The 12,060-nt window shown below is 32.0% G+C and overlaps 1 protein-coding gene across 1 annotated transcript; it reads right to left on the reverse strand.

Annotated features, from left to right (window-relative positions):
• Positions 1–3,335: 3,335 nt before the first annotated feature.
• Positions 3,336–10,398, reverse strand: Pxt (chorion peroxidase). The gene is made up of 16 exons (XM_088185960.1): positions 10,337–10,398; positions 10,144–10,276; positions 9,922–10,080; positions 9,146–9,324; positions 8,934–9,078; positions 8,725–8,868; positions 8,012–8,191; positions 7,744–7,937; positions 6,565–6,757; positions 5,931–6,128; positions 5,722–5,872; positions 5,503–5,656; positions 5,278–5,436; positions 4,658–4,862; positions 4,468–4,582; positions 3,336–3,411 (listed from the first exon to the last, which is right to left on the reverse strand). The coding sequence occupies exons 2-16, from the start codon at positions 10,271–10,273 to the stop codon at positions 3,336–3,338; spliced, it is 2,382 nt and encodes a 793-aa protein (XP_088042086.1). The 5' UTR covers positions 10,274–10,276; positions 10,337–10,398.
• Between the last annotated feature and the right edge of the window lie 1,662 nt (positions 10,399–12,060).

Genomic DNA, 12,060 nt, shown 5'->3' on the forward strand with positions numbered 1-12,060 from the left:
TGCCATCATTCCTCTTTCTGAATAGCCAAATTTAAGATATTCAGTTACATCAAACTTATGTAGTATGTTCTTTATAAAAAGATAATACTTGCTGACAGTGACTTCAACATGAGAAGATTAACTCTTTGTTTATATATACCAATTCTACGTTGTAGCCATTTAGGTCATCAAATTGTTCCATCATTGCTTCTGAAAAATAATTAAAAAACAATAAGACTCCTATCAAGAGTAAACATTGAACACATTATTACTACTAATATAATCCATAAATTAAATTTAAACGACAACCAAAGAACACAATTGATGGATGTACTGTAGAGGATTAAACATGTAGATTGGCATCTTTTCATCTTCTACAAAATTGTCACAATATGTCATATATTTTTTATTATTACTAGCATTGTAATATGTTTAATTAACTTCGGTATGTATACCTTTAATTGCCAAATCACCGCTGTTTGTCTTTTAATATTAGATCCTGGAAAGTCAATAGTAATTTTGTTAGAATAACCGTGTTATATTATTCATTTATAACTAAACACTTACTGGCACACCCACAATTTATAGTTTTGTCTATAATTTCAAATGCTCCATCACTTGAATCATCTTCAATTGTCACTTTTTAACAAAAGTGCCGCGATTATAACATATTACGCAGCCGGCACAGCGAGCGCTTGCCAGATGTGACAGAACTGTCAAAGCAAATTTGGGAAGTCCCGCGCTTGAGAACGAACTAAATTGATTTTAACGAGCGAAATTGATTTTAACGATTTAAATTGTAAAACATTTATTAAAATATGTATAAAAATCATCAAATACTAAAAAAAATGTTTTTTAAAATATTTTTTTAGTTTATAGATTTAAAATATAATATAAATAATGTGGATATGTATTAGCTTCTCTATACGGAAAAAATATGTACCAAAATTTTGGCGAACGTTGGCAATTTAAAGTTTTAGTTTTTAGAGAATTTTTAAGACTTTGCTTTAAAAAATATTTTCAACAAAAAGGGGCAAAGTTTAAAAATAAGTACTATTCATTACCAACCAACTACTAAGCGCACAGTATTGCAAAAATCCCTCTTACTGACGCCTTTAAAAGTAAACTACACAAAAATGTATAGCACTAATTTAAATATTTTTTAAATTAAAAGTTTCAGAATAAAATTTCAAGATTTATTCAAAATATTTTTTTAAACATTAAAAATCTTTTTTATTTTATTATGGATTTTAAATAATAATAATTTATTATAGATTTTAAATATCTTTAGTTTATTATTAATTTTAAATATAGTGAAAACTTTTTACACTCATTAATTATTAAAATATATAATGCTACGCAGAAAAACATTTACTTTAAAAAAGATGTAAATCAAAATATTTTTTGATCAAAAAAGACAAAGGTTTCAAAATTATTAATATTTTTAAAGCGCACTTTTGGTCTAAAGTAACAGATTAGATGCTTGATATTTTTAGTTTATTGTTTCTTTCTAATTAGTAAATGTAATTAAAAACTGACTTTTATATTTACACATAAAACATAGAAATATTTTTTTTTATTATAAAGTAACTTATGGTGTCACCAAAAAACTTTTTTGTTACGAAAATTTAAATTTATGATAAAATTGTGTTATGTAGCGTTAAAACTGACACTCAAACACCTAAAATACGCTAAAACACAATCAATGACTTATAATCACTCACATTGCACTAACTATATATGATCGATTGTGTTGTTGCGTTAGTAACGTGTAACAAAATATTTTTTCATATCAGTAATATTTTTGAGCGGATGTGTTACCGATGCTATTTATTATTATTATTTATTAAACTGTAAACCTACTTTTAAATGATACAAAATGTTACGTTTTAATATTATTTTTTATGTTGAAAACATTTTGATATTTTTTGTTTTATTAATATTTAGTAAAGTTACAAACCTATTTTAAAAAATAATACAATGATATTTTTTTGTACCGAATACCAAAATAACGAAATTCCCAGTTAAACGAATCTTTAATTTGTCCCCGAAAAACTGTCATACAAAATGTTTTCATTGTAATGAAGACTAATCTCAGTATAACAAAATATTTTGCTCCGAATTTAAGAATGACGTTATAACTTGACAAAATATTTCTAAGAATTCAGTTCATCATTGACTTGGGGTGTGCCAGATGTGTTCAAAAGCGACATTACAGGTGTTTCGTTGACCCTCAAACTTTTTTATAAAACATTTTTTTCACAAATTTTATTGTGTTTCATACATTTTCCTTAAACAAGGAAAAAAACGATCTGTCAACCTTATAAGAGGTTATTTTGATGCTGTAGTAATATAGTAATTAAAAATAAAATAAAAATATATCATCTTCCTTACATTCAATATAACGAATTTTCAGTACACCAAAATGTATTCATTGGTTCCGTGAGTTTCGCTGTATTGAAATTTCATAGTACAATTTAAAATTTATTTTTATATAATAAAAGTTTTAAACCTATTCATAAATGATATACAATATTTAGATTTATCATTAAATATCTAAGTTTCAATATAATGATAAAATCTAACGTTGTAAATCTAATAAATAATATAAAATGTTTTCTTCTAGAAATATTTAGTCAAGTTGTAAACCTATTTTCAAATGAATTGAAAATTTCAAGTAGTTTTTTATAGATTGAACTATTTTGTCTATCATTGAAAATTCTAAATAGTAATGTCCAATTTGAACCATTAAATTTTAAAAAATATTTAAAAAAATCAGAACGAAGCAAAAATTATATTTAAAACCCAAAAAGTTGAGGGTCCGGTATTCGCACACTCGCTAGCTATCGGTACCTCACGATAGTGAGGTACCGACAGCTAGTTATTATAGATGTCAACAATTCCCAGACTTTCATTTTGGTGGTTATTACTTACTTGTAGATATTCATTGTCTTATATACACAATGAATACCCTCAGTTGTAACACATTGGGCTTATGCCTATCAAGTTACAACGAAAGATTTAATAATAATAAAATAAATAATAACATTCTTCGATAATCTTACATATATAAAATTATTGATGTATTTAGTCTATTAATTTAGTGTTTTTTTAATCTGACTTATTAGTTCCAGAGGATTATATCGTCAGCCAGCACTTCCGCTTGGTGAGTCTCAGGAGCAACATGCATAACCGCGCTCTTCCGCAAATAACAGTATAGTACGATATTAAAATACGCGTCTTTTGGTTATGACTATAGAATATTAAACTTTTATTACGTTGTGTTTAATGAAACAAGCAGCATTTTGATAATTTTTTATTAAAAACAGATATATTTTTTTAATAAATTAATAAAATTACATTTTGAAATCTTTCCAGGTAGTGATATCTACGAAAGGTATGGACGGACTCTGGCAGTGTACTGGATGGTTTCTGTTTAAAAAAATGCTTTATCTATAAAATTATACATATAATCAATACGACAATTGCGAGTGTACACATATAACACATAAGTGTTTATTTATTAATACTTAAAAATAAAATACGCACTTATAATAATAATATAATCTCCAGCTTGACGAATGCTCATTTTTTACATCATTTTTAAATTAAATTAAGAAATCTGCTTATACTGTATTTGCGTTAACACAGTCAGTTCGAGAGCTATCCATTCCATCATCTTATATATAATTGTTCTAAGCTGCTTCCGCTTCCAGACGCGCATATTTTAATATGAAACATTCTATGCTCAATTTTCTACTCTGTAAATCATATCGCTTTGTATGAACGGTGTATAGATTAATACACGTAAACAAAGGAAATATATAAAAATAAAAATTGAATTTGCTCCGTTGCTTTCCGAGACACCGGTAATGCATTCTGTTGTTTCGACCAATGAAAAATGAGCATTCAAATATAAAACAAAATGGCCGCCATCAACGTGACAACAGTATCAGTAATTTTGTTATGCGACAAAAATTTTCATTAATTGTTCATGTGCGTTGTTCGATTCGTCTGAATATAAATAATCGGATTGCAAATTAACTAGGTATGTTATAACTATGAAAATAAAATATATACATAATGTGCGTAAGGATTATAAGAATACATTGATTAAACTAGATCTTCGTAATGAAATATTCAAATTTGGAATTCCCGTCAACGGGCTCCGAGGCCGAAAAGTGAGTTTTTCTTTTTACAATACATAAAAATTATCATACCCAAACTTTTCATCTTTTTCTAAATTATGCATAATGATGAAATATGTAGCTTTAGAACTGACTGTGTTAACGCAAGTATAGTATAGATAAATATATGTTTGAAAACATTTTAAATTTGGGTGTTTGTTGCTAGGTTCTCATATTTACAAAAATATACAAGGAATAAAATATATTATATTAAAAAAATGTAGCTATTTTTTATCTAGCATATTTGCATTGATTTTATTGATTTTTATAACGTGAAGCTCAAAAATATTTTTATGCTTACCCTGGTGCGTCTCTTTTGATGAAGGCATTTGGTGATTGGTATTGGAGTTCGATGTGATCGCTATTGTCGCATATTAACCTCGCCATTGTCACCTTTTTGATTTCACTCAGTTGAGCTGTCGACAATATAAAAAATAGAATACTTGTCTTTAGTCTTCATGAGCAATATTAATCTAAGGATAATAACGAACCTGGTGTAAAGTGTCCAGGATTGAATGATGGGCTGTGCTCGTAGAAATGTCTATCCCCGCGTTTGAACCTCGAAAACTGGTCTGCTATAATCTCTCTAAAGGTATACCCGACCAATGCTTCGTCTTCCGGAGCTTCCAAAAGACCTCCTATCCACAGATCGATATCGTCGACGTCGGCGTAGACTTGTGATAAATGCTCTGCCACCTAAATTCACCAAAAAAATATAAATCCTAACTAATAGGCTGAATTATTCATAGAAAAAAATCTGTAGTGGAGACTTTTTATATTGATAACATATTGTAAGTAGCTGTTAAAACTGAATCTCTATCTATTCAGCATTTGGGAATTCTTCAGATTCCACTTCGTGAGTTTTTGACGAGTATTTAGTCATCTGCTTGAACCACTCTCTTTCTCAAGAATATGGAAAATCGTTCAATAATGAATGCCCTAAGAAGATTATTTTTCACGAAGAGAAACAGACAACTTCGAAGATTGAAGATGAAAGAAAAATAAGAAGAATATGATCCTTGCGATGGAGCTACTAGGTAGAGAAGTTACACTTTTAATAATGAAGAAACGACGAATCGATTCGAGACGTGTCATTTGAAAATAAACATACCTTGTCTCCAAACTCTTGGAAATGCTTAATCTTAGGCAAACCGACGAGCTGCCTGTAATCATTGTAGCCTCTCAATCCGTGATCCCGACCTCTCTGAATATTGATAGAAGCCAGATCCAATCCGAAGGGGCTTCCACCTCGGAACATGTATTTGGTCAACTGAAAAAAACCTATATTAAACGCACATTCAGAAAAAAATGTTGTAAGGGCAAGAAGCATCCGTACCATTTTGGTGACGGAAGGATCAGTTTCTTGCATCGGCTGCGAAGTCATGCCAATAAGCAAACGATCGTAGAAATCTTTGACCCTCATTCTGGCCGGTTGGAACATTACTTCTGGAAGTGAGATCTTCTCATCCAACCCTTCGGCATCTGGAACTCTATTATGGTCATATTTTAACAGAAAGCTCTTCAAACTCAATCGATCTAAATCGACAATGCTCACTCTAGATGGCCGTCGACTGTAGAATGTCCGAATCTAAACGCTGCGACGCCGAATTCGTTTGTTAAACTAGGATTTGCGTGTCCGTCGTAATCTGACGAATACTGTTCTAACGGTTTGGGCTTCAGTTGGAACTCGACCATAGTTTTTTCGCCTGTAAATATTTCAAGAAGTGAATTCTAGCCTCTAACGCCGCTCTGCTGAACACTGACCTAAGATCAACGGAAGATATTCGTTGTAGATTATGTGCTGGAATTCTGCTATGGCTATTCTTCTGGCTTCTAAGAAGAGAACTTGGTCTGGCCAATGGGGGTTTATCTTAAATAAGGTGTCGGCTATTCTGTTGTGCTCCCTCGTGAAGATCATGTGAATTGCCACCAAGCTTAACATTTGGTTGACGTGTCCGTCGCCTGCAACGTAAAGCAATTTTGCATTTTTTATCACAAAGATAATGTAAAACCATATGCTGATTTCAGAAAAAAATTAAATATCTCCCGCTTCTGGCTGCCGTTGAGACGTACGCTCTTGATCTTCCTATGCCTACCAACGTGCGTGGTAGGGATAGAGCGGGCCTACACGATACAAGTCGAATAAGGATAATCTACTATCGAAACAACTATGACCCATACGCTTTATATCTAATTATTTTAAATTAAAAGTTTCACGAAAAATTTAAATTATGGTTTTTAAAAAAAGAAAAGTGCGATTTATATTTTAAATGCTTCTATACAACTGCTTGAATACTTGAAAAAATCCATGTGCTACGAATCTGCTAAAACTTTTAAAATATTGTTTTACAGATTTGTACTTAGAAACGAGAATATAATTTGTTAGACAAAAACGTACCGGATTTAAAACAAGCAGATCCTTGCTCCATAGTGATGCAGTCGTTTTTATCTTCGCTCAACGGAAGCAGGTCTCTTCCGAAATCGTTGAACATTTTCATGCGACCACCGACGGACTCTCTCAAGCTTTCCAAAGTGGACGGATCAGACCCGTACACCTGCGATAGATCCAAAAAGTGGGTAACGCCGTTCATCTGAAGTCAAAAATTTAATTCAATTAAATATTTTTCCTTACTTGGACTTATTAATATAGTGATCCGGATTAAATCTACATGAGCATCGACTCTCTAACACTTTGAGCGGTTTCGCCGTACATGTACGGTGGTCGATCATTCACTGTTTTGAGGTATCTCATATAGGTATATATTATATTTGCATATATAACCGGAGAAATAATGAATAGAAAACATTATACTTATATAATAATGAATAGAAGATGTTTTAATACAATTGTGGAAGATTATAAACACTTCACGGTCAATATACCAGGTATATTGACCGTGAAGTGTTTATAAATATTTTATTGCTATGCGATTCAAAATTTGATGGTAATATAAAATATATGGGATATAATCATAGTACATCATTTTTTTTACCCGAGTTTTGAGCTTCTGGAATTTAGGATAACTATTTTAATTAATATTATTCTAGGACCATCTGTGACTAAAGCGATAAATAAATACGTTACGGTAATTCGCAGTTTAACGTATGTTTTTATTATATAAAGTTGAAATGACGGAACGCATAAATTTGTGCACACGGTATCTAAAGTGTTAACGCAATCAATTATACTAGATGTCGGTCTCTCACTATCGCGAGGTACCGCAGCTACCGAGTGTACGAATATCAGACGCTCAACTTTTTGCCTTTTAAATTTTATTTTTGTCTCGTTCAGATTTTTTCGAATATTTGTTCTTAATATCTTGAAGTATAAATAAGATAAAAATGCATTTCTAGTTATTTTTATTATATTTCACCCATCTAGATCACTATTGAGCGTTGCATGTTTTCTTAGAGCAATACAAACAAAGAGAAGTAAAAATTGATTATGTGAACGTAAGATTATTAAAAGCTCGCGGATGGATTAATATTACGATGTTTACAGTACAGTTTTAATACTTGTATGAAGTAGTGCTTTGAATCAATGCAGAAAAAGAAAGCTTTAAATTAATATACTTGCCTGTTTTGCATATCCCATTGCGCAATCGTGATCTGGTGCTAGCTGAGTTCTGACAAAGTTCATGCAAGTGTGGCGAAATTGGGAGTAGAATTCGTCACCGCTAGTATCAATGGGGAAGCAGCCGAAATGTTGCATATTAGCAGGAAGCTCGAAGGAACCGTCATCTGAACAGCAGGAGATAGCTTTGCCGTTTTCTGGAATTATATGCATATTTCCTTTAGGGACTTGTTGAAAGCAGCGAAGAGGAATGCGAGACAGTTCTACTTACGAAACGTTAAAGTGACACTGGATGAAACATCGTGAGTTATGAACTGGCCAAACTCCATGGCGAACAAGTTGGCGTAGGGGTGTTTTCGATCACGATCTGGAAGAAGTCTACTAGACACGAAGCGGGCCGACTTCAACGGAAGGTGCTTGCCTGCCACCGACATTCTGGGGGACCATATGCCTGTGGAATTGAAAAAATGTAGAAGCTTCGACGATAAAATACCCTATCTGCTTTCTGCGTTGAATGAGTCTTTATGTCAATAATAAAAAGCAAGTTAAATCGTGTCTGAATTTAAAGAATATTTAGAAGGAGAAGAACAGCAATTTGGTCTAACGTTTGATGTTTAATCTCCAAATAAAATCTAAAAATACAGTCTCAAGTTTACAACAATTCGAAAATTAAATGAAAAATGGATGAAGTATTCTATGAACTGTAATTACAACTTAAATATTTCACTTAAAAGTTTATTTCATCAATGTTTATGTTGCTTGTGTGTCACTATGACACTAATATGCTTGCAGAAAAATAATATCACCAACCTCATGAGTCGATCAGATTTTCAGGGGTTAGATATCGACTAAAGAAACTTTCGAATAATTTAAAACATTGCATTATAAGAAATAAGTAAAAGAGAAAGGTGAAGAGAAACAATTAAGCATGCAATGGATCAACCGGTCCAAATTGCACGAAGGAGAGGAATACTGAAATAATACCATCGTCGTAATTAGGTGGCAATAGTCTTTCAGTAGCAGTTCTTGTAGCTCCCCAAGTAGGATGAAACGGATTATTGCAAGAGCCATCTATAGTTCTATATCTGAACGTTGGGTCGCACGTCGGTTGTGGTGGACAAGAAGCATCTGGAATCAAATTTAAATTATTATATAACTCAAAGTTCCAACGAAGTATAAAAAAGTATATGTACCGTTGACAGAAGCTCTCGCCATCCCCAAAGATATATCATTTGGTTCGATGTTTTGCCTCTCCTTCAACATTTGCATGGCAAATAAGTTTTCGAAAGCCAAAGAGTTGAGAGTAATGGCTTTATCGCTTTCCAAGCTTCGTTGCAACTGTAAAAGTATTACATTTGCACTTTTTTGTTGCAAAAATCTTATTGTAAAGAGTTATTAAAACAACCTGAAAATGTCCGAATGAAGGTTTTCCTCTGGACACTGTAGTGTTGTATTTGTTGTTCGTGATTATTTCATGTTCTGCCTCTGCCAACTTTTTCATCTTCAGTTTGGACTTGCTCTTTGCATCTTCTAGAGATTTCTCCTCAAATTTAACAGCAGAACGCGCTTTAAGATCTTCGGCGGCTGTTAATAAAATAATGGTTTATCGTATTAATGTTTCATTTTAAAGGGAATATTTAAATCTGAATTCAGTTGTATTATTAAGATCGCTTCAAATTGAATTCAAAATAGAAAAAAGTGTAAATTATTACAAATTACACAAAGCACGTGACGAATAAATGAGCAGTCGGTCGGTAAAGACTCAAATTTTTTCCTTATATGTGTGTTCGTATACAAGTGCAAGCGTAGTGGTGGCAGAGATAAAACCGACTTGTACCTTAATAGGTCGCAATTTAACTCAAAATTATTTGTATAATATATAGAAATTTCGGAAATGTTCTAGAACTTACATAAAAGTAAGAATTATTAATCTAACAAAATGTGCCAATAACTGCGACGTATAATCGCCGCATTAATCAACGGAAAAGGTTCAATTTTTGTGCACGACAATGCACGATCACACGTCGCAAAATTTCCTATACATTTAAAAGTTGAATGAAATATTTCCTCATCCGTTTTTGGAATAAATGTGCCGATGCAATTAATACAGATTAGCCGATAAAAAAATATTTGATTTAAAAGGTTGAAACCCGAAATAATTTTTCAAGCAATAGTACAAACTCGTATGATTCTGTCCAGTCGAGCAGCATACTCCAGATCTGGTGGGAGATACGTGGCACTGGACTATCTTGGCTTCCGGTCTCGTCAGCGCAGGGCATAGGACTTTGGGCACGCACGAAGATCCTCCGGGACAAGAAGAGCAATTTTTTTGTCCTTCGCCTACGATACAATCGAGATGATGAAGATTATCCGGATTACCCTCTTATATCTCTGAAGACTCACATTCTTCATGGTGCTGTGAAGAATCTTGCCTCGGGTGCTGTTCTTCCAGATGAGACCTCTGGAAGTGGACATGGCTTTGGACTAGGACGCAGAACAGCAACAGGCACGCGAAGATGCCTCCGTTGGCCATTTTCTGCAAAATTAAAGATGTTGCGTAACAACAGTAGAATGGAGGAATAGAAGACTGGTATACCCGATCGACTGGCAGCCACCAGGGCTAGCACCTGAGTAGTACAAAGATTCGGTGGATTTGTGACAATACTCGAAGTTAATTGCGTCATAATTACTTTTCAAGTAATCGATCTCCCGCGATAAAATTTGATGAACGTTCGGATATTTAGTATGGTAAAAATAATACCTCAGGGAGTGGCCGTCTTCCAAATTTGACTATGCATTGACTGCGTGCCAGAATTATCAGTGGCTCGTGGCTGATTTATTTGCTTTATTTTTTTATTAGTGATAATGCATGTTTAATGTTAAAAAAAACAGTTGTAGCTAGTAATATAAGCTAAATAAATACAATGAGATTTTTATTAATAAAAATTTGTATTAATAAAAACAAATATTATTTATTAAAAAAATAAACTATTGATAAAATTTCCCAAATCACAAATATTGAAATACTAATTATTTTGTTTCTTATCTCAATCATCGCGTTCTTAGATTAATTTCACGCGGCAAGCGCGTGGAGCCAAAATAAATAAAACCGTTCATCTCAGACCACTCTTTGCGCGGCGTGCGATTCTAATACAATGCCAAGCGTCATCGTTTTTCGAACGTTTCAAATTATTATAGCATATATTTTTAGTAGCTGATACAAAGTCTTTCATACATTTATGATCGTCTTTTTAATTATATGCTGTGTCTGACTCATTAAAAAATATGTTTATTTTTCATTGTACTCATACTACTATCTACTGTACTATCTAACTTAGACTGGTCAAGATTTACATATATAATATTAAATGGTAAGAATTATTTTGACATGGTTAGAATAATTTTTTCAGTTAATATTTATTGTTCTTTAGTCAGTATTTATAAAGAATAGCCAGTATTTATATTATATGCTCTATATTATTTAACCTCAATGTCAGTTTTATGTTAACAGCTGGTCAACATGGTCATTATTAAGGTGTTTTAGAGCCAACTTCTTTGGTTGGGCCCGCAGCATTGTCAGAAGTCATTACAACACGCCAAGCGTGCTCTCTGACGCCGCTCTATCGTTATTTCCGCTTCCTTTGTCGTTCTGTATACTTTCGCGTCTTACATACAAATAAATAGATTCGGTGCAGATTCGTTGAAAGTTATTCATGTTAACCTGTTGTGCGTGCAAGATATTTGATAAGATACTTCTAAAATAAATCTTTTTTGCTCATTTATATACATATTAACTTTATAATATTTTATTAATTTACGTTTTATTTTAACGAATTAATATTTCTTTTGACTCTGAATAATATAAATATGATCATTTATTATTATAATTCTGATCTTCCTTTATTTTTATTCTGACCTAATGCTATTTTTATTTAGTTTAGTTTAACAGCTTAAGTGCGAATTAAATATTTCTAAAATAAATAATTTATTGCACATTTAAATTTATGTTTTCATATTTTTTTTTAATTCACATGATCGTCCTATATATTTATTCTGACCGTATGCTATTTTTATTCTAACTAATTTGATGTTTATTCTGATCCTGAATAATATAATTCTGAGCGGAATTTGATTTTTATTCTGACCCAAAGTTCATTTAAATTTTTATGACGCATTGGAAAAACCTGACAATTTAAAATTGTCAGATTTTAAATAAAAAATAAAATAAACATTATAAAACTAGGAGGGAAGTTTTCATTTCGAATCGAAAAAATCTCTTTACACGACCCAAAATATTTTTTTTTTAAATATGAATTTATT

The sequence above is a fragment of the Plectrocnemia conspersa genome, unplaced genomic scaffold, assembly GCF_051122295.1.
Source record: "Plectrocnemia conspersa isolate PC_06_02 unplaced genomic scaffold, ASM5112229v1 ptg000005l, whole genome shotgun sequence".
NCBI classification, from domain to species: Eukaryota; Metazoa; Arthropoda; class Insecta; order Trichoptera; family Polycentropodidae; genus Plectrocnemia; species Plectrocnemia conspersa.